Source organism: Podarcis muralis, chromosome 12, assembly GCF_964188315.1.
Source record: "Podarcis muralis chromosome 12, rPodMur119.hap1.1, whole genome shotgun sequence".
In the NCBI taxonomy this organism is placed as follows: Eukaryota; Metazoa; Chordata; class Lepidosauria; order Squamata; family Lacertidae; genus Podarcis; species Podarcis muralis.
The window spans coordinates 53,714,600-53,737,309 of record NC_135666.1 but is presented as its reverse complement, the minus strand read 5'-3'; the positions used below and the strand labels follow the sequence as shown (position 1 = coordinate 53,737,309).

Here is a 22,710-nt window from a genome sequence, read left to right as displayed (position 1 = left end):
TGGAACGATGTACAGTGGCTTGTCTGGGGGGGGGTTGCCCCTGCACCCCAAGGTCACGCGTGCAGGCCGACCGTGACTGCCTGCTGGTGGGGAAGTGTGCTCCCTCCGGACCCCACTCCCCACTCCGCGATATCCCTACATGGAAGGAGTTGCTCTGGTCACAGAAGAAAAAGTCTGGATCCAGTTCTCTCTCTCTCTTTCACTCCCTCATATATCCTCATTTTAGCAATTATTTTCAAGACAGTTGACAAAATAAATTACAGTGGTACCTCGGGTTACATATGCTTCAGGTTACATACGCTTCAGGTTACAGACTCCACTAACCCAGAAATAGTACCTTGGGTTAAGAACTTTGCTTCAGGATGAGAACAGAAATTGTGCTCCAGCGGCGCAGCGGCAGCAGGAGGCCCCATTAGCTAAAGTGGTGCTTCGGGTTAAGAACAGTTTCAGGTTAAGAACGGACCTCCGGAACGAATTAAGTACTTAACCCGAGGTACCACTGTACATGCAATTTTTATGCCTGAGTTAGCACTATTCGTACAATACTTTAGGAATTTTAAAATAATCTATACTGCTTACTTTATCTTGCTCTAGCTGTTCTATCAAGTTCTTGGCGTCACGTAACTGAGTGATCAGCTTGGTCTTCTCAGCCATATGAAGATCCTAGGAGACAGGTTAAAATATAAGCAGTCTATCTATCTTGCAAGAACTCTCTTCCCCTCACCCACCAAAGCTTCACATTTGAGTACAGGGAATGACCATTTTGCATGTGACTGCTGATGCACACACCACTTTCAGCCTGTGAAGGGGATGAAACGGCGCAGGCTTACACGTACCCTGCCAACACACGCAATGACCTGGAAAGCAACCCCCATGGAAACAAGGAGTAGCCTGTATTTCTTACTTGAATATATACTATTATTCAGCTCCCCACTGGAGAACATCAACACACACAACTCTGGGAATCCTCTGCATTCAGATACCTTTTTGCTCCTTATAAATGCTGGTTATATAGGGAGGAGGCTGAAAATACTTGTTTCCTTGTTGAAGTTATACTGATAGCAGACATTACAGACTTTGAGGGTATAAGCTTTACTTAAAACATTTATACCATTCTCTTTGCCCAAAAAGGCTCCTAGAGTTTCTTAAGGAATAATGTGGAGGCTAGTATAAAACTCACTTAAAATTTTAATTTTAAGCATACACTAGATTAAAAATAAAATACAATCGAGTAAAATATGTCCAGTTCCTCCTATTGTAACAAGGACTGCAGCCTTGCTCCCAATTGTGGATGAAATTTCTCACTCTGCTGAAAATTTAAAGGACCATGTTTCTCCTTCTGGAATAAAAACATCACTGCATGCTTAAACGAAAATAAAAAACCCAACAAACCTACTTTGAAGTCTAATTAAGTTAGGTTAATAAACACACACAATTAGAAATGTGCAATTTAAGATACGCCGTTCTGGAAGGTTCTGACATATAGTCTACATCTTTTATTATTATTATTCCATTTAATAGAATCAAAACCATGTCTTGCCCTTACCTTGGGCATTCAGGAATTTTACAACATGTTTCAGGATGTGACATCTGGCATTGTTTGCTTTATCAGTTAAGCAAATAATTTTTTGACCTTGTGTGAATTGATACACAAAGTCATTTTTCAGTACCTTTATTTTCTCTAGTTCCTGAAGTCTCTCATCCAGTTGTTCCTGAAGTGCCTCTTTTTCATTGGTTAGCTGTACCGAGCGCTCTTTATATGAGCGGATTGTTTCTTTACATCGATGGAGCAAGTTCTCTTGACGTTTCACTCGCTGAGTAAGAGCTTCTAGTGTTTTAGCAGAATCCCCATCACCACCTACATCAAACAGAAAATTATGTTTGGGCAATATAATTGCCTGGACAAAAAATGCTTGAATACCATGACTGAAGAAAGGTGTGAGGTAAGTAATCCCCGTGGCGGGGTGAGCTCCTGTCGTTCGGTCCCAGCTCCTGCCCACCTAGCAGTTCGAAAGCACCCCTAAGTGCAAGTAGATAAATAGGTACCGCTTTATAGCGGGAAGGTAAACGGCGTTTCCGTGTGCTGCGCTGGTGCTGGCTCACCAGTGCAGCTTCGTCACGCTGGCCACGTGACCCGGAAGTGTCTTTGGACGGCGCCGGCTCCCGGCCTCTTAAGTGAGATGAGCGCACAACCCTAGAGTCAGTCACGACTGGCCCGTACGGGCAGGGGTACCTTTACCTTTTTTAAGTAAAGTTTATATCCATAATAGCACTAAGTCATTGGTTCCATTACTGCAATAATTTCCGCTTCCACAACAGAACTCCCCACTCTCCTTCGCCCATATTTTCCCTAAATCTTGTCTGAAGGTTCTTCCTGCCCTCTGGAGCAGATTTGGGGTTGCCGGAATACATAAAACAACCTTGCCTTCGATAGGAGAAATTTTAAAAAGAACAAAGTTGGGGGGGGGGGGAGAAGCCAGCAAAGCAAACCCCTGTCATGTAACTGAAAGGGAATTTGCAGAGCTCTGATAAGCACATCTTACCTTGGCAACATCTTGCCTATCCTCCCAGAGAGAAAGGGGTGCATGCAGGAGGAAAAGGAATTTCTCTTGTACAAGCATAAATTCTAATGGAACAAGGGCACTGGATACTGGCCAATGTGAACTAAATAAATGAAGAATACTACTGTAGTGCTCTCATAGTAACATCATCTGGAAGTACTTAAAATCCCCTGCATGTTCAATAAGAGATCTTAACATCAATATTTTATCAACAATCTAAAATGCAGAACTGGAAATCTGTATTAGGAAGCATATTCAATAGAACTTGATGAGATGAAAGCACAAGATTGTTAGTATCTTATTTTCAAGATATTTACACTCTTTTTCTATTACACCAACTGTCAGGGAACTGACATCGGAGCGAGAGGCGAAGGGAAGGCTCCCAGATGATGCTGGCGAAGGGCCCAGCAGGGGGAGAGGCAGCTCAGGAGAGGGGGAAGCAAATCAGCGCAACACCAGGGATAAAGGGGGGCAGATGGGGGAATCGGCGAGAGGGCTCCAGGACTCTTCACTGGACATCAGCGGAGAGAGCACAGGTCCTCCGCTACCCACGCCCTCCCTGCGCAGAAGACTCCCACGCAGTGAGAGGAGGAGGAGACTGGGCGTCAAACAACTTTTATGTTGGAAGAGGTTTAAGAAACGCCCACTGACGGATTCTGCTAGCGACTGAGGCAGCCACGATGAGAAGGGCTGTGCAGTCAGAAAGGTTTAACAAGGCAATTTAGCCTGGAGAGGCGGCAGTTTACGCACGAGCAACCCATACGCATTACACCAACCTACCAGGACTCTCTGCTTGCACAGCATTCTCTGTGTTTAAATCTTTTGTTGGACTCTGGACTTCTGCTTGAGTCTGAACATTTGGATCAGGCAACTCAATGCTTATTTGGCCATTTTGCAATCGTTGTTTCAGTAATGATACCTGCAAAAACAACAAAGTAATATAATTGTTTATTCAGCTACTGTCTGACATTTCTTAATTTATATTAAAAAGGTTTATTTGGCTGCTGACAGGTGAACTAGAGCATAATGTCAGACTTCTGAAAAGCTGCTGGCCCATTGCAGGCATATTGGAGAGTGAGACAGAAGCAGGCAGAGGAAGACAAGGTCAGGTGGGAGGGACCCTCAGGTGAGACACAGAGGAACAACTCTAAGGAGAGCGACAGGAGGTAGCACTGGGTTAAAGAGGTATCTGACTAAGGGTGTGATGTCACAGGGAAGGAACACTCCATCCCTGCTTGGTCCCTCCCCTGGATCCAGTTCTCCACCCCTTCCCCTGGCTCGGGCACTTCTTGGGGTCCCGAATTTCATCTCTCCCATCCTGCTAGGACTCTCCTAGTGGCATCTAGCTCCAACTCCTCCCATTCCTCCTCAAGATCCCCTCCATGACATCTGCACAACGCTTATGACAGTAAGATTCTGATATGTTTAAAATCTGAAGGACAATTACATTCCCAACTATGCATTCGTCCAGGTAGTGTAAATTTTGGTCCAAAATGCAGACCAAGAAGAAGTTTTCTCCATCCTCAATTTTTCCTCTCTCCTGAACCCATCAACAAAACAATTGGGAAACTGACTTAGAAAGAATGAAACAGATAATTTAGACAGAATGAAAGAGTATGCTATCTCTTGGCAAAGCTAGTACACTCAGTGTGTAAGAAAAGACAACTAACTGTTCTTCCAGGTACTTTGGAAATGTCTCTCTTGATCAAACATAGATACCTGAGTCTGCAGGACACTGATGAGTTGATCCTTTTCTTCTAAAGATGCATCGAACTCTTCCTGAAGATGTTTTTTGGCCTGTTGATCCATCTGGAGTTCCTTAAATAGAACATACATTTTGCAAATATTTCTAATTGATAATAATAAAACCGCCTAATCAGGGGGCTATCCCTACATTGTAAGAAGGGTGGTCAAGCACACCATTCAGTCAGGGAGATTTCCTGTAGTGTCCCACAGGGCTCCATCTTGTCCCCCATGCTATTCAATAACTATATGCAACTGCTATGTGTCGAAATCAGATTTGGAGTGAATTGTCACCAATACACAGATAACACCCAAGTCTCTGTTTGTTCTACTATGTTCTACAAGGAAGCGGCAGGTGAAGTACTAAACCCGTGCTTGGAGACAGTGATGGGCTGGATGTTGGCTGAAGAACTGAAAATGAATTCTGCAAAAACAGAGGTCTGATGTGTTCTAAGGTCTCAAGTCCAGGAGGTTGCCTTTTCTGGACAGGGTTGCACTCCCCTGGAACAATTAGATCTAAAACTTGGGGCATTCCTGGATCTAGCATTGCCATTGGAGGTTCAGGTGATATCAGTAGCTAGAAGTGCTTTTTCCAGCTATGTCTAGTTTGCCAGCTATGTCTCCTTTTGGACAGAGATCTTGCCACATACTCCATGCTCTGATAACTTCAAGACTGGATTACTGCTTCTACTTCGGGCTGCCCTTGAAGATGACATGGAAAGTTCAGCTGATCTAAAATATGCAACAGCCAGATTACTGGCTGAGGTTCAATTTAGAACTCATATAAAGCAGCTTCACTGGTTGCCTGTTTCCAGGCCCAATTCAAGGTGTTCACATTAGAGTTTCAAGGCCTAAACAACTCAGTCCCAAGTATGGTTGAAGGTCTGGTAAGAAATTGAAATGATGATATTAGTTGACAACCAATGCCGGAATGACTCTACTATCAACAACTGGTTTTCATTTCATTTTGTTTTTCGTGAATGACCACTGTTCAAATTGTAATTATCACTGCAAATTTCTGCATTTATTTCCTTCTGACTTCACTGTTTACAATCCCCTCCTAGATAATGTGTATAGGTAATGATTTTCTTGTGACAAATTCATGACTGCAGCAGCTATTAAGATTTTTGCTACTCAAACAGTGGAGAAATGCGAAGCGGCTCATACTAATTCCTAATGAAGTTCATAGAGCAACATTAAGCACCCTTTTAACTCTCTTTTTAACAGCCCCATGCCACCTGTTAATTCCTGCATAGCGAGCCGATGGTAAACGCACAAGAGCTAAAAAAAAACCTAACAACAACACATGGCTAGGCCAATTTTTTCTGTGGCCAGTTGACAAGACTGTAGAGAAATCTTTTTCAGCATTCCGAAACTGTGATGAACAGAATAGCTAGAAGGTCTAGTTTCTTGCTGTTTGCTCATAAAATGTGAGTGTTTATAGAAAGAAATGCTATGGATTCTATGCTTAAAAACCATGTTATAATATTAAGTCACTATTTGCAAAATATACACATACCCGAATTAACACTCCACATGGCAAAAAAGAGGGCCAATTTCTTGTAATCCAAAAAGGAGGTTTAAAAGGCATAAATACTGCTGCACAGTACAGCTATACATGCTTCCACAAGGATTGCTGAACAGAATTAGGTAAGGCTTTGGCAATATCTGAAGACATCTTGTATTTGCCAAGTCATCTCCTAAAATCATTTGTCTTAATGTTGATCTAAACACATCAGCCACCTAAAATTACCCCAGACCAGATTGGTTAACATGTGCACACTTCATGACCTTAGGAGTTCACTGATGCTATGGCAACCTGGTTGAACATATCCAGGCGGAACCCAGTGACATCACGGTGACAGTTTACATGCAGAATGTGTCATACTAGTTCTTCAGATTATATCCTAAAGTCAACCAATAGCTAGGAATATTGACAACTGCTGTGGTATTCTTTTCTATGTAGTGACTGATGTCCCTGTCCCACTTTAAACACATTGCTCATTATTTTGATTTCTAAATATCCTGAACTATAAACATCTACATTTATTACAGTTATGTCAAATGATGCTGCAGCTTCACTGGAACAGAGCAAAGTGTTCAGGGAATAGAGAGTCTCCTGCTGTTTTGAGTAAGTGTTCATTTGCTCTCTCAAACAAACAGAAATGTTCTCATTGCAATGTTACCTGATAAAATCAAATAACCAATGTTCATGGACCTTTATCCTCTATCTTAGGTATCTATTCTCCATTACACACTCATCAATTTTAATAATGGAAAGTGATACTAACAATTTTGCAAACACTTTGGGATATGAATTAGCAAAGCTAACATTACCCCTTTTATTTCACATTTATTAAGCAGTAACAGAACACATCATTCTTTAAGGAATGGTTCTTCAGTTGGTAGAAAGCACAATAGAAAGTGGATTTATTTACATGCATTTGCAAGAAGTAATGCTGCAAATCCTGCAGCACTCACAAGTAATAAAGGTAAAGGGACCCCTGACCGTTAGGTCCAGTCGCGGACGAGGCTGGGGTTGCAGCGCTCATCTCGCTTTATTGGCTGAGGGAGCCAGCATACAGCTTCCGGTTCATGTGGCCAGCATGACTAAGACGCTTCTGGCGAAGCGCACAGAAACGCCGTTTACCTTCCCGCCGGAGCGGTACCTATTTATCTACTTGCACTTTGATGTGCTTTCGAACTGCTAGGTTGGCAGGAAAAGGGACCAAGCAACGGAAGCTCACCCGATCGCGGGGATTCGAACCGCCAACCTTCTGATCAGCAAGCCCTAGGCTCTGTGGTTCATCCCAATAAATTAGTGGGTTTTAGTGTACAAAATGATGTGCTAGAACACTTTAACTTTATTAAGCAGCTGCAAACAAATGTTTGTACAGTAGAACAGAGATTGGCAACTTAAGTTACATAACAGAAAAATAAATAGAAGTAGGCAAGCAACTCAAAGATTTCTGGCTTTGCAGTATTTGTAGAGTCTGAGGATTGTATCTCAGCTGACGCTAAGTCTTCCACAAAAAGGAGGAGGAAGAGTTTTTCAGCTCTTGCCCCTTCTCTAGTACACCTCTAGGAAACTGCTTCCCTACCCATTCTGCTGACTGAAAACTTACTGTCAAAATCAGCGACACCACTGGAGATAACACTGCAAAGCAGGGGTGGCTAACCCATGGCCCTTCGGTTGTTGTGGGACTGTAACTCCCATAAATGGCAAGACGTAAAATCTAGGGAATACATCTGAAGTAACAAGGAAAACGTATTTCAAGTTCCCTTTCCTTAAGGCCATAAGTTCTGTCTCCTGGCAATTAATTTGGGAGATCATGTTATAATCCCCCCCAATGCATAATACTCCAACTAGACTTGGCTAAACAATTGTATATATGACCTTAAATAGACCAGCACTAAACAGTTTTTATATTGCAATACTACCTTTGAAAACAGTAACTAGATTATTTGCACCAAAAAAAAAAAAAAAAAAAAGCTTATTTGAAGCCAGGCCTGCGCTGTTATAATTTTAGATCTACATATTATTTACCTTATGAAAGATTGATTGTTTGTATGTTGATCTTATTCAGTGAATGGCCTCGTCATTGTGGTTTCACTATTTTACCCATGTTTTCTACACCAATATCATCAATATTTTATTTGATTTGCTTTTACAAAGTATATGTATTAGTTATTATAATATACCAATATTAGTTATTGTTTTGATTGCCTCAATTATTATTCTACTGTGTGTGCGAAATTTTTCAGAAAGTGTCAATTCACTGAGAATTACTGCTAAGATATTAGAAAAGATATTTGCTTTTTGTAAAATCTTCATAAGGCCTATGCTGACTACGGGAATACTCTTTATTACTGCGCTTTATTACTGTCACGTAGCTAATCATGTAAACTCAATTCTCAGATTTTTTGTTGTAAGATTACATGCACAACTAGAATTAAGTATTACCTCCCGCAGTTCACCAATTCTGCGAAGTGCTTTATCCTGACTCTGGCTCAATATTCCCTTAAAAACAAAGAAAGAAAGATGATTTTTGAAATATTGAATACATAAAAGCTACACGTGAGTAACAATTTCTGCTTTGCATTGCCACTACAAATCAAGCTCCAGTTCAAGAGCTACATTCCCCCTAAAATACAAATCTGAAATGTCTAGATGTAAATTAAGCACGAAGCAGTTTGTACTTCCTTAAACTTAAGGAATTAATTTCCTTATCCCTCCAACATTTCCCTCCTTGGCAATCCTTGATCCAGTTTAATTATGTGCTATCTCCTTTAATTCCTGAAGACTGCAAGCTTTGCAAAATATTGTTCCTATTAACAATGTTCCTAAAACAGACAAGCACATTACTGCAATTCTAATTCCCACTTGTCTTTGTCATCACTGTTCTGCCTCTGGTCAGGAGGTTTTTGTGATAGTCATGATCAGTGGCAAAATAATTTTAGGCCAGAAATAACAGCCTTTAGGGGTGCAGGGAATCTAGTTTTCAGGTGGGCTTACTGGAGCTTGACTGAAGGAGACTCCAGGGAAACGGTCACATCAGGGGAAAGGAACACTTCTGTGGATTACATCCATATTTAAAGACTCTCTGTTGCATACTGGGCACAATTTAAAGTTACACCCTTAAAAGTTTTGCCCGGCAAAAAAAAGGCTATAAAAAATGTTCAGGTAATATCCGGAGTCTTTTTTTCTTACCTGCAGCTTTTTCTTTTCTCTTTGCACAGCTTGATAGGCAGTGACCAGCTGAAAAGCATAAAACACAGCTGACAATGAAGAAGTATCTGAAGAAGTGTCTATACAAACTGTGTACTGTGAAACCCAATGTGCTTTCGCCAGGTCATTGAGCTTTATTATTTCTCACCCCCTATGAAAATGTTCACCACCACATTTTGAATTTACTATACTATAATACAGTGGTACCTCGGGTTAAGTACTTAATTCATTCCGGAGGTCCATTCTTAACCTGAAACTGTTCTTAACCTGAAGCACCACTTTAGCTAATGGGGCCTCCTGCTGCCGCTGCGCCGCCAGAGCACAATTTCTGTTCTCATCCTGAAGCAAAGTTTTTAACCCGAGGTACTATTTCTGGGTTAGTGGAGTCTGTAACATGAAGCGTATGTAACCCGAGGTACCACTGTATACATAAAAGCACACTTTAGGCTTAGCTATTGCAGCACAGATATGTGTGTTCCAATTCATGCTATTTTTAAATACAATTCCCAAATAATTGAAATGTTTAACTTCTTGTATTAGATATCCATTATCCAATTTTTTTGGGTTCCCTCTCTTTGTAAATTGCATAATTTTTGTCTTATCATAGTTAATTTTGAGGTTATTAATAGAGCAAAAGTTTGAGAAACTCTTAGATAATTTTTTTAAAACCCAAAGAGGAAAGTGAGATAATTACCGCATCATCTGCATAAAGTAATAAAAAAACTGGGATATTGTTTAAATAAGGGATATTAGTGGTTACATTCTGAAGAAATAATGGGAGGTCAGATAAAAAGAGATCAAATAGGGTAGGGGCCAAGATACAGCCTTGCCTAACTCCTCAGTTATTCAGAATTGGACCTGCAAGTCTACCATCTTTTGAGACTTGAACATATATTTGGTTACTGGAGTGTAAACTTCATCAAAGCAGACCCTAAACCTGCTTCAGAGGGTTGAGGGACAGGGAGGGCAAAGGAGGCTGCAGGGGGGGGAACGCCCTAAATTTCTGTTAACAGATGCTTGTTTCATCTTCAGTTAGTTCTTCCCACATTAGTTTTTCACATGGCTCACTAAAAAACTCAAGTATGTTCCTACCTCTGAGTATTTCCCTCTGTAGCTGCCTAAACTTCGTTCCATCCTGCGCAACCGTTGCAGCAGCTGTTCCTTGGGTAGGCTGTCTACATTTCCGGGCAACTCTTCTGCTTCACTTTCCACATCAGATGGTGGATCGAACGTGGGACCAGGAGAATCCAAGTCCAGTTTGTTCAGTGAATCTCTTGAAGAAGTCCGTACTAAAGACTCTTTAGAAGAGGATCGGAACAAAGTTTCCTTTAAGGGGCTTCGAAACAATGATTCCATCGAAGGAACTCGAATCTGAATCTTCTGTGCAAAAGACTGGACATCACTAGGCTGTAAATACACAAGACATTGCCTGAGTTTCTAGACCACATTTTCTTAGCACACACCAAACAAAACATAATGGCACACATGTAAAGGGTTACACTGCCTGTATAAATTTACTTCCAAAAGTAAATCATTTTCTTTGATGCTTATGAAGTACAAGTAATCCATCAGTGTATGAATAAATTTTGATTGATTTATCTAACAAACAGATCATTTCCAGAAGTGGTAAAATATAGTTTATATTGAACTGGGCAAGTTTGATGAGACAGTAAAATATAAGAAGCATAAAAATAATGTATTTCCTAAGTCACTATGAAGCTCAAGCATCAAACTATTTGGCTGCCTCTGCTTTAGTATCAAGACATTACAGACACAAACTAAAAGTTAGTCAATAGCTACAAAATAAAATAAAATATATATTGTATGCTACATACCTGTGGGGAAGATGGTTCACTTTCATTATTATTAGTGCTGGGTGTTGCTTGCTTAGATACATTCTAAAAGTTGAAAAAATAAACATTTCAAGAAAAAAATTAAAACACAATGTCCTAAGTAGCAATTTTGCAGTATGTAAATAATACACATGGCAATCTACTTTTTTTTTTAGTAAATTAGTACTTTTACTTTGCAACTGCTTATTATGATGCATTCATGCAAATTGAAACAAGCATATTAACCAGAAAGTGTCCCATGATACAGAACTATAAAGCAATTGTGCTTACATGAATTAGCACAACAATGAAAAAGTATAGAGAATTTATCATAAGATGTATTCCTTAAGAAGAATCTCAAAAGCTAATTGACAAGCAAGAGGTCTAGTTCCGATTCTGAGGTCTCCTGAATGACCAGCAAAATCCCTATATGAAAACATTCTACTGCATACAACTTTGGATTATTATCATTCCCTATACAAGTCTTCAGAGATGGCAGGGCAGAACTAAATGGGGGGAAAGTTTGCTGATAAGAACATCAGTCTTACATACACAAAAATCCCATTAAAATAACTATGACGATTAGTACTTACACCTTTTGAATGTTGTAATTTCAACCATTTATTTGGAAAATGCACTTTTAGGGTGAAAATATATTTCAAAGTAAAGCTATTAATGTGATTGCTCTCAATTCCAAACTTATTTTACAGAGATTGTTACAAGTTGCACAGCATTCTTCAGATATAAAAATGTTTACTTAGTATAATGAACATTTAGCATAAACTATGCAATGTTTTTAGTACTTCCTATACTGTACTACATTTTGCTTAACCATACTAGCCAAGATCCAAAAAACTATTTTAGGTACGTCCAACAGCTTTTGGATTTTTTCTCTTTTATTTGACTTCCACCTATCTCACAATTTGCTCTGCAAAGCCTCCTCGGGTTCAACAGCGTTTGATACAAGGCATGGAGACTGCTATTTACAGAGCACCAGTCCAATGCCCTCTTCTGCTTTAAACTCACTAAGCCCACACATTTAAAAATGTTATATTGTCAGCAAAATAAAACAAAGAGAAATATATTGAAAATCAGAAGCATACTCAGTTTAATATCAAGTGTATTTTAGACCTCTCAGGTCCTTCATCAGAAGTGCAGTCCTTGGTTATACTGTCTCTACTGTCCTTTTATTATTGAATATTATTTTCCTACTATTTTGCTTCTTGCCCCACCCCATTTGTCTTTTTCCAGACAAACTACAAGCTGTAGCCAGGGTTTGTTCTTTTATCTGAGTGAGGAAAACAATAAACCTGGGTTTGGATGTGATGCTAAGCCAAACCATGGCTTTGCGTAGCACAGCAGTAGGAGGACCACAGGAGGAACGGACATGCTGCAATTTCTGCTATAAATACTCACATGCTCACACAATCATGCTCAGCCATGGTCTGGCTTAGTGTTAAGTGTGAACTAGCCAATGGGAGCAATCCAGTAGGTTGGTCTCCTATCCAAGACTAACAAAAAATGAAAGACAGCTTTTATCACTAAGATCTGAGAGAAGTATCTGCCCGGAACCACAACACTAAGATCAGATATAAGCCTATGGCTGCTCTTCAAAAAGGATTAGCCCAGATTTTAGCACTGTTAAGACTATAACAGATAAGTTTGTGGTGCTACCTTTTATTATCGGAGAAGCAAATTTTGTCTCATCTTAGTGCTGTGGGATCACAGCATTAAGATCAGAAATAAGCTCCTGCTTGCTCCCACAGCTTGGATTTTGGATCACCGGATGTCACATAACATCAGGTAATTGACAGATGGGCAGCCTCTTCCTTCTGTCAATGTGGTCAGCTGAGGGTGAACTGGTTCTGGATTCGGTCTGCCAGCTGGATCATCTTCCTTGTCCCTGCCTTATCGTAGTGTGTTCTCAAAAAGTGCCAGGGGGGTTCTATTATTCAACACTAATTCAAAACTTACCCAGAACATAAAGCAATGAGCAACTCACTGAGGTGTAATCAATGCTACCCGCTTGCTTCAGGACTTTTGTGCATAAACAACGGCATTCTCATACTGAATCAGTCTGCCCTAAACCAGCTTACCAGTAGATTTGCAAAGGCGGCAGCAGAGGGGAAGTAAGTGCCACTCCAAACAAGTAGCTCATCTCATTACCAACCACTGCTGGACCCTTGTGATTATTTAAAGGCACTTCTCACATACAAATTGTAACTCAATTGAACTGGAAATTAAAATAAGGCCATAATCCTAAACATGCTTACTTAAACAACTCTGTCAAATATAATGGTACTTACATCAGAGAAAATCCATTTAGGTTGGGATATTTATGTAATTTAAGAAATCTAAATATGTGGAACAAAGCTCACACTCACACCCCGTCTGCATGAACTTTGCTTCCTCTGTGCCCCAGCCAATACTTGTTTCCAGTGCCATCTAGGCTGCATAGTTAACTTAATCCCAGATAGATGCAAGAACTTTAATACAAAAAGGAGCTTATAGATTTCATAGTATCAATGGATGTCCCTGGGAGAACATAATACAGAATCTACTTACAATTATAAACATTTTTTTTAAAAAAAATTAAACTGACTGCTGCAGGTCATACTAGCTCAACAATGAAAAGGAAAAGCAACCTATAGGAAACATTTGTCCTCTATTATATATACTTCATTCCAACAGTATGCAAATACTGTGGATGCTATGTCCAAATGCCATCATAGTGCGTTCTTTTAAGCAATTTGAAGTTAAGTTATAAGAAGGCAAGCTGGCCTGAAATACCAAACCTAATTTTGGCCTCATCTGCTTGTTCTAATTGTATGGGGCACCAACTGAAGATGGTGACATAAGGATCGCGGTGGAATAATTAATTTCCAAGGGAAGTTTCTATTCTCAGTCACCCATCATTTCTAACAGGGTCAAAAAAGAAAATGGAACAAATTAGCAAAAGGAACCCTTTGTACATCAGGGAGCAACAGTTCCATTTCTCATGTTCTTACTCTTCATCCTCCTGCTTGTCCTCATTCTGTAACCTCTCTCTGAGCAAGTGCAAAACATTATTCTTCAGAAAACTAGAACTAGAAAATAATTGTTCCTCAATACTCTCAAGGATAGCAGGCAATTTTTTTTTTTTTTAAGATCAGGTCTGTTACTATAAAGAAAAAGGGGATGGCAAAGCTTTTTTAAAAATTAAAAGAACCACACACTAAAATTATCACCCACTAAAATTATCACCCATACTACAAAGGTATTTTGTGATTAATGCCTGAAAGCAAAGCAATGTTAATTTATATGTTAAATTAAGCCGATGTTATCATATAACTTGGTTTGCTTAACTCTCGATTAAGCAAAAATATGCCCTGAATTTTAGTGCAGGGTTAGCAATACGGCACTCAGTATGCTTTAGTGAGACTAGAAACCAAAAGAAGCACTGGTTTTTCCCTATAATATCCTCTTGTCCAAGTCAGGGTGTCACTAAGAGGGAGAGAACAGGGGCAGGGACTCACCACACTTTCACTCTGTGGCTTATGTCGTTTGGTGGGATCCAAAGCAAAGACAGTATACTCAGAAAGAAAAGCAGGCTCTGATATCATCCCAGCTAGCAGCTGTGTCATTCATTGCAAAAAGCAAGGAAATGAAAAATAAAACATGGTAATAAGGTAAAGGGAAGGAACACAAAAGCATGTTGCAGTTTGAATTCAGAAATGTTTGTGCATAATGCTTACAAAAACTGCAAAAGTGTGTATCACTAGCACCAAGGAAAGTTACTGAGTAGGACACACTGAAAGTGGAACAGAGTGCTCAAACCAGCCAAGATGTATGCATGTATACAGACATGAGAGACTAAACAACAGAAACTGATAAGCCTTATTTTAGAGTTTTTAAAATGAAAATAATTGTGTATTGTCAAGTATCATCTGCATATTTAAGCATCATCTACATATATGTGCATGGTCACAATATTTACAAGTCAATACTTAATGGGGAAAGAGCTTTGGATGAGAGACTACCACAGCAATAGTATAAATTATGATTCCAAGAATTCACTAATTATCATCCTTGTTTTAGGAATGTACGACGAGCAAAGATCTAATTTGTAACATGCACTACCCAATGTATTTTATTCCACTCCAAATTATTTAAATGAATGATGACAGCAGTATAAGCATACACATATCAAAATACAGCAGAGAAAAGAAGGGAAAGCCTCACATGACATAATAATCGCAGGATTTTTCCTTTAGCTAGTAAAGTAAGTTGTAAACAAACCTTTCAACTATAATATACACAATAACTCAGGAATTATTTTTAAAGTGCATGACATTAGTACATGTCTGTAAACCAGCTTTGAACAACCTAGCGCCTTCCAGATTTGAACTGCAACTCCTGCCAGCCTCAGACAGCACATCTGTTTGGGGCAGGTGGTAGCGCAAGGCATCCGAAGCGCACCAGGTTGGCAAAGGCTATTCTAAACTACTGTGGCTATAAGCATCAAGGCTGAATGCACTAACAGATTATGTGTGATCATGCTGAATACTAAATTCAGGCTGACCCCTGCTCTGTGCATTATTCGCCAAAAGAAATAATATGTCAAGAAGAATAGTGGGTTGCAGAAAAGATGGCAATGTGTCATCTGCCAAATTAATATAGTCTGCTTGCCAACTAAATATGATGGTATCAGACTGCTAGTCACAAAACTGATAAAACTTTCTCTACTCTAACTAGCAAAAGCTGTTCTTTGCTCTATTCACTAATAATTATTCAAAATCGAGTGTATGAAAGTAAGGTTTGGCAACCTGACTATCACTCCACAAATGAACAGGAATAAAGGCAGGATAAACAGCAGCCCATGTAAGAAATGAGGATTCTTCCTCAAACGTGCACACACTGATCAATCCTAAATCTCCCTCATTCTGTTGCATCCTCCCCTCCAGTGGAGGACTGTAAAAAAAAGAGAATTAGGTAAAAATTGATTTGCTCCCTTGTTTCAACACCCTTCTCTGTCCCTCTTCTCTAACTCTTCTAAATGTGAAAACGTGACTAAGAAAATGTGCAACAGTAAGTGGGTCACACATTTGCACACTCCATTCTTTCCCAGCTTCCATCCTGACCCCTAAGAAACAGTGTTAATGAAAAATGACTTTCTCTCCTCTTCACAAGAAATTATTTGTTCAATGGTCAGTAATAAAAAGCCCATAATTTCCTTCAGAGTGGTGTGCAATACAGACAGAAATGATAAATATGTACTTGGAATAGTCACCCCCTTGAACAAACAAAGGATACAAAATTAAACAGAAAACAAGCCCCAGATTGTTTTAGGAACCCCTGTACTTCAGCCCCTTAACAGTGCAATCCTATTCTCAAGTTTGGGTGCTCATCATCTTGCATCGCTTATGTCTCTTCTTCATTTCTGCATCACATGGGGGTTGACTAGATGACCCTTGAGGTCCCGTCCAACTCTACAATCCTACGATTCTATGATTTATGTGATAGACTTACCCTTTGAAGAATATATTTTTAACATGCAATTTTCTTAATGTTTCATTGATTTTTGCTGTACTATTTCAACTTTTCTCGTGGTTGATTATTTTGGGGTGCACCCTTTTTCAGGTAACAGGTTTCCACCTACCTCTCTGTTGGGTGTTAAAGTGCCTTCATCATTTTGCTCTTCAAGTGAAGATGTTCTACTCCTGGAAGTTGATGGTGAAGATGCAAAGGAGCCCTGCAAAAGAAGTAACAGAAATGAAGAACTGCTAGCCCCTACGCACAAGCAATCTGACCATATGCAGTGTTACATGCACCCATTAGCTGGGGTACCTGCCACCAAGTTGCAGTAACAAGGATTTCAATATTGTAGGCCATAACCCTGAAACTGGGAAAAATAATGCTAAACAGATCAAACTAACTGATTAGCAATTCCATTCAAGAGCAACACAGCAAGTAACAATCTAGATGTATGAGCTGGTCACCATCCATCCTGTCAAATAATGCCTATGTACCCGCCTATGCTTTAAATTTTCGTTGGAAGCCTTTCTTCAGATGCCCATGGCTTCGGAGGCAAAGTGAATGGCAATCAGGGACAGGGCCTTCTTGGATTCAGCTTCTGGAATTCTCTCCCCATGATGTAATTTTGGCACCAAGAAAAATACTTTCTCTTTTCTAAAACCTTTCAAAAATCATTTAATGCTATTTTAATCTGCCATCATTATCTCCTGCAGCTACACTGTTTTATTCTATATTGTTCTGCTCGTGTTTTTTCTTTTTATTCAGTCACCACAAGAGGACTGCTAAAACATGGGGCAGAAATTTACTAAAGAAACACAACATGCAGCAGAATAAAGTGGTTATGCGTTATGCTAGTAGAACTGACTGTACCAGCAGCAAGTGGTGATCACATTTTAAATACAACCCTACATGAAAAAACTCCCTAAAAATCAGTACGGTAGCAAAAAGGCCAACACAAATCTCTTCCTGATGAGCTAATCTTCAAGATTGTGGATGAGATTAATCTTTAAGATATGGACATGCATTCAAAAATAGTATTCTCCACCAGAAACTGATGCAATTCTGTAATCCAGTCTCCCATCTCAGCACTTTAAACACCTCATTATTTTGCATATACAGTATAGACCATGTAGTATGCTGCTAAATGTTGCAATGAAAGTTCAATGAACACAAAAACCTAATTAGTACAAATTTGCTCATAACACTCCGTACCAAGTTTAGATGTACAGTACAAGAAAGCCCCACCAACTACAACTCACCAGTGTTCAAATTACAGAAGGGGAGATTTCCTCATCTTTTGGTTACAACCTCTTAACTACTTGAAGGGGGGTTGTGGTTTGATGAGAATTCAGGGGTGTCAGGAGCTGAAGCTTGTAGAGTTCAGAGTCCTCTCCCTCCCTCCAACCCCTCACAATAAAGTGATAACTGAGAATTATAGATCACTTAGGGGAAATGCTCATGTAACCATCCAATACCAACAGCCCCTTGAGTTCATCATATTCTGCAATTCTATAGAGAAAAGGTGACATAATGGAAGACGGTACACTATAAGCACACCCATATTTACTCTTTTATGCCTTTGAACTTAATCATGTGAAACATGTCAATCTGCTCCACAAAATCAGTTACAGTTCTGCATATCCTGCTCCACCTTTGCCAGATTCCCAGAAGGGATTGCAGCAACCGGCTCCGCCTCTTTCAAGCACTCACTGCTCCTGCCACCAGAGATTATATCAAAAGACATCCTCCGCAATTGTCTATGTAAAAAGAAATTTCTGTGCATTGGGTGTTCTGTCTTTGAAGGGCTTGGGGCTGGAACAAACTCTTTGTACAGCAAAGAGCTAACAGAATGAAATATAGTGCTACTAGCAGGCTCTGATTTTTAAAATGAAAAAAAGAAGAAGGTGCAGACAGTGGATGTGCTGCATTTGGTCTTTTAAGGCATGGACTAGGCACAATTATAATTGTAGCCAACAGGGCTTTATATACAGTTGAGGGAATTGGGTATGTTTAGCCAGGTGAAGAGAAGATTGACAGGAGACTGAATAAGGTAAAGGTAAAGGTACCCCTGCCCGTATGGGCCAGTCTTGACAGACTCTGGGGTTGTGCGCTCATCTCACTCTATAGGCCGGGAGCCAGCGCTGTCCGCAGACACTTCCAGGTCACGTGGCCAGCGTGACGAAGCTGCTCTGGCGAGCCAGCGCCGCACACGGAAACGCCATTTACCTTCCCGCTAGTAAGCGGTCCCTATTTATCTACTTGCACCCGGGGGTGCTTTCAAACTGCTAGGTTGGCAGGCGCTGGGACCGAGCAACGGGAGCGCACCCCACCGCGGGGATTCGAACCGCCGACCATGCGATCAGCAAGTCCTAGGCGCTGAGGTTTAACCCACACCACCACCCAAATCCCTACAAGAGACTGAATAGCCATCTTCAACTAGGGCTGTCACACAGAGGATGGAAAAAGCTTGTCTTATCCTGCTCTGGAGGCTAGGACCTGAACTAATTATGTCGTTACGAGAAGGGAAATTCCAACTCTACATCAGGAAGAGCTTTCTGACAGTAAGAGCTGTTTGACAGTGGAACAGACTCCCACCAGAGGTGGTAGACTCTCCTTCCTTAGAGGTTTTTAAGCAGCAGTTGGATGGCCAACTATCATGTATGATCTAGTCGAGATTCCTGCATTGCAGCGGGTTGGACTAGATGACCCTCGGGGTCCCTTCCAACTTTACAATTCTGATTCTCTCTCTCTCTCTCTCTCTCTCACACACACACACACAGAGAGACATATGTCTATACAGATGTTATATGTATATGAATTTGTGTGTGTGTAGGTCTCTGTGAGTGTGCATATTTGTGTGTGTGTGTGTGTGTATACACACACCCACACACCCACACACAAATACCCACACACAGAACGACAGACATGCCCCTTACTACCTGTTAAAGAACCTTTTAATGAGGGTGAAAGAGGAGAGTGCAAAATATGGTCTGAAGCTCAACATCAAAAAAACGAAGATCATGGCCACTGGTCCCATCACCTCCTGGCAAATAGAAGGGGAAGAAATGGAGGCAGTGAGAGATTTTACTTTCTTGGGCTCCATGATCACTGCAGATGGTGACAGCAGTCACAAAATTAAAAGATGCCTGCTTCTTGGGAGAAAAGCAATGACAAACCTAGACAGCTTCTTAAAAAGCAGAGACATCACGTTGCCGCCAATGTCCGTATGCTTAAAACTATGGTATGGAAGTGAGAGCTGGACCATAAAGAAGGCTGATGGCCGAAGAATTTCTGCTTTTGAATTATGGTGCTGGAGAGTCTGCAAGAAGATCAAACGTATCCATTCTGAAGGAAATCAGCCCTGAGTGCTCCCTGGAAGGACAGATCCTGAAGCTGAGGCTCCAATACTCTGGCCACCTCATGAGAAGAGAAGACTCCCTGGAAAAGACCCTGATGCTGGGAAAGATGGAGGGCACAAGGAGAAGGGGATGACAGAGGACGAGATGGTTGGACAGTGTTCTCGAAGCTACCAGCATGAGTTTGACCAAACTGCGGGAGGCAGTGGAAGACAGGAGTGCCTGGCGTGCTCTGGTCCAGGGGGTCATGAAGAGTCGGACACGACTAAACGACTACACAACAACAACAATCCTAAGTAGAGGCTTTTAATCTCAAGGCCGTGGGTTCGAGCCCCCCGTTGGGCATGATGATCCCTGCATCGCAGGGAGTTGGACTAGATGACCCTCGGGGTCCCTTCCAACGCTTCTAAATCCTTCCACCCTACCCCCAGTGTCAGAGACGTTGTCAGCTCGGGGTGGGTCACGGAGGCTGCTGTCCTGTGTATGCCGCACCTGCGTGGAAGGAAGCCCGCACCCAGCGAGGTGGGCGCAGGATCAGGCCGCAGCGGTGAGAGACAGCCCTCCTCCTCGCGCACACAAACAAACAAACAAGCACGTCGCGGCCCCCGCCTCCCTCAGGAGCCTCAAAGGCAGCGGAGGTCGGGAGCGGGCGGGGAGCGCGCTCCCGCTTGACGTCAGGGGCACGCAGCGGTGGGGGGGGGGGGAGAGAAAGAGAGACCCTCGCAGGGAATGAGGCCGCCCTCCTCTCCGCCGCCGCCGCCTCACCTGGGCCAGGCCGGGGCCTCGGCCGCCGGGACTCCGCGTCGTCGCGGCCGCCGGCGCCAGCTGCTCCTCGCTGATCTTCTGCTTCAGCTTCTTGAACATGGCAGCGCGGGAAGAGGAGCTCTCGGCCGGGCTGAGGCGAAAGGCGAGGGCGCTCGGCCTCTTCCAGGGCCCAGGTGGGGTCGGCCGAGGCCGGTAACGTCTTTCCCCCTCAGGTTTACCTCACGGCCGCTGCTCCTCTCCCCTCCCCCCTGCTCAAGGCGGCGCGAGGTGGAGGCGGAGGAGGGGCGTAATGGCCGCTGACGCCGCTTTCGTCGACCCGGCTGCCCACCCCCGCCCCTTCGCTCTGGGCTCCCTCCTCGCTCCGGCGGCAGGTGAGTAAGCAGGGCCAGCACGCATGCGCGGCCGACGTGGTTCCGAAAGCGTAATGGGGAGGGGGGGTTGGAAAGGGATGGAGTGGCTACGGCGAAGGGCGAGGCCCAAATTTCCTCCGGGACGACGTGACAGTTCGATACGCCTCGGCCGCCGAAAGGTTTGGCAGCTCGGAAGCGTAATTCCAGCAGGTGGAATGGGGCCTGATCCGGACTTTCCCTTACGCCCGCTTTCTTTGGCCTGATGCATGGGGAGGGATGCTCAGAGCCTGACATATTGCAAGATAAAGCGTTTGTGAACAGTGGCTTGGGAAGAGAAAGGAGTTCGTGCCGCCTTCATACGGAATAGTGAGAATGCATTTGGTGTGGGGTGTTTGGGAGACCGGCAGCCAAACCTAACAAACGCATATTCTTGCTGGTTAGCCTGAGAAAGGGGCTAAGTCCATGTGTAGAGAAGTTGTTCATGTTTGGTGCTTTCCTGTGTTTGATGCCCGAAGCCGCCCAGAGTGGCAGAGGCAACCCAGTCAGATGGGTGGCGTATAAATAAATACTTAAGGGACCCCTGACCATGAGGTCCAGTCGTGGGCGACTCTGGGGTTGCGGCGCACATCTCGCTTTATTGGCCGAGGGAGCCGGCGTACAGCTTCCGGGTCACGTGGCCAGCATGACTAAGCCGCTTCTGGCGAACCAGAGCAGCGCACGGAAACGCCGTTTACCTTCCCGCCGGAGCGGTACCTATTTATCTACTTGCACTTTGATGTGCTTTCGAACTGCTAGGTGTGCAGGAGCAGGGACCAAGCAACAGGAGCTCATCCCGTCGCGGGGATTCGAACTACCAACCTTCTGATCGGCAAGCCCTAGGCTCTGTGGTTTAGACCACAGCACCACCTGCATCCCTAGAGAGGGATCTGCATGATGCCATTTCCTCAAAGAGCATATTTTACTTCCCATTCCTCTCAGTGTTCACAATTCCAGACCCTCCAAGTGTCTCTATTTTCCAGGGACGCCCCTGATTTATAGAAGCCGTCCTGGTTTCTGATTTGATCCCGGAATGTCACGCTTTTCCTTAGGATGTCCCTATTTTCATTGGAGAAATGGTGGGGGGTATGGAGTTATCCGACCCCCAAGCCATCTGAAGGCAATCCTGTATAGGGAAGTTTTTAAAAGTTTAATGTTATTATAGAGTGGCTGGGTCAACCCAGTAAGATGTGTGGGGTATAAATAATAAAATTACCATTATGGAATGGGATGTCCCTATTTTCATCGGAGAAATGTGGGAGGGTGTGAAATACTCCAGGCGTGTTTTGCGACTGTGAATGGTCCACTTGCAACCAAATGGAGATGTCCTGTTGTCTGACATCTCCACATTTGGCTGGTTTGCATCAAAGTTTTCTGCTTCCATGCCACCAGCACAGCAGCAAAATTGGCGAGAGGCAGCGCATCTCTCCTGAAGGAAGCTCCTTTGATAAGACTTTGGGCCTAGATAGGGCACAGCGGTATTGAAATGAATAATAATAATAAATTTCATTGCAAAAAATAATTCCAACTAGACATTCCATTGTGGTGACACAAATTGCCAGTTGACAAACCAACTGTTACATTCTGGAAAGTGAGACCATATCTCAAGTGTTGCTTAAAATTCATTTTAAAAAACTTTGCGCACACAGAGACACATTGTATTCTGTGGTAGTCTACTAGAATGTATATCCCCAAATTTGCAAAGAATAAAACTTCAACAAAAGTTTTTATTTCCCCTATCATTATTTCAGAGACAATGCCTGCTTTGGTTAGCATCTATATTTGTTTTTAAAGCGATAATTCACTTTTTGGGGCATAATATCT

General features: G+C 42.2%; 1 protein-coding gene across 6 annotated transcripts in view; it reads right to left on the bottom strand.

Annotated features, from left to right (window-relative positions):
• The window catches only part of GOLGA4 (golgin A4), a 55,773-nt gene extending 34,936 nt beyond the window's left edge, over nucleotides 1–20,837 (bottom strand). For 2 of the 6 annotated variants that reach the window (XM_077916479.1, XM_077916481.1), the window contains exons 1-11: nucleotides 20,501–20,837; nucleotides 16,504–16,596; nucleotides 14,381–14,479; nucleotides 10,869–10,931; nucleotides 10,126–10,440; nucleotides 9,016–9,063; nucleotides 8,269–8,325; nucleotides 4,281–4,379; nucleotides 3,342–3,480; nucleotides 1,671–1,858; nucleotides 580–663 (exon numbers count right to left, since the gene is read on the bottom strand). In XM_077916479.1, the coding sequence (XP_077772605.1) occupies nucleotides 580–663; nucleotides 1,671–1,858; nucleotides 3,342–3,480; nucleotides 4,281–4,379; nucleotides 8,269–8,325; nucleotides 9,016–9,063; nucleotides 10,126–10,440; nucleotides 10,869–10,931; nucleotides 14,381–14,479; nucleotides 16,504–16,596; nucleotides 20,501–20,599 (1,284 nt within the window). In that variant the 5' untranslated portion in view covers nucleotides 20,600–20,837. The remainder of the gene's footprint in view (nucleotides 1–579; nucleotides 664–1,670; nucleotides 1,859–3,341; nucleotides 3,481–4,280; nucleotides 4,380–8,268; nucleotides 8,326–9,015; nucleotides 9,064–10,125; nucleotides 10,441–10,868; nucleotides 10,932–14,380; nucleotides 14,480–16,503; nucleotides 16,597–20,500) is intronic. The other 4 variants (XM_077916476.1, XM_077916477.1, XM_077916480.1 and 1 more) reach the window with 2 other exon arrangements.
• Between the last annotated feature and the right edge of the window lie 1,873 nt (nucleotides 20,838–22,710).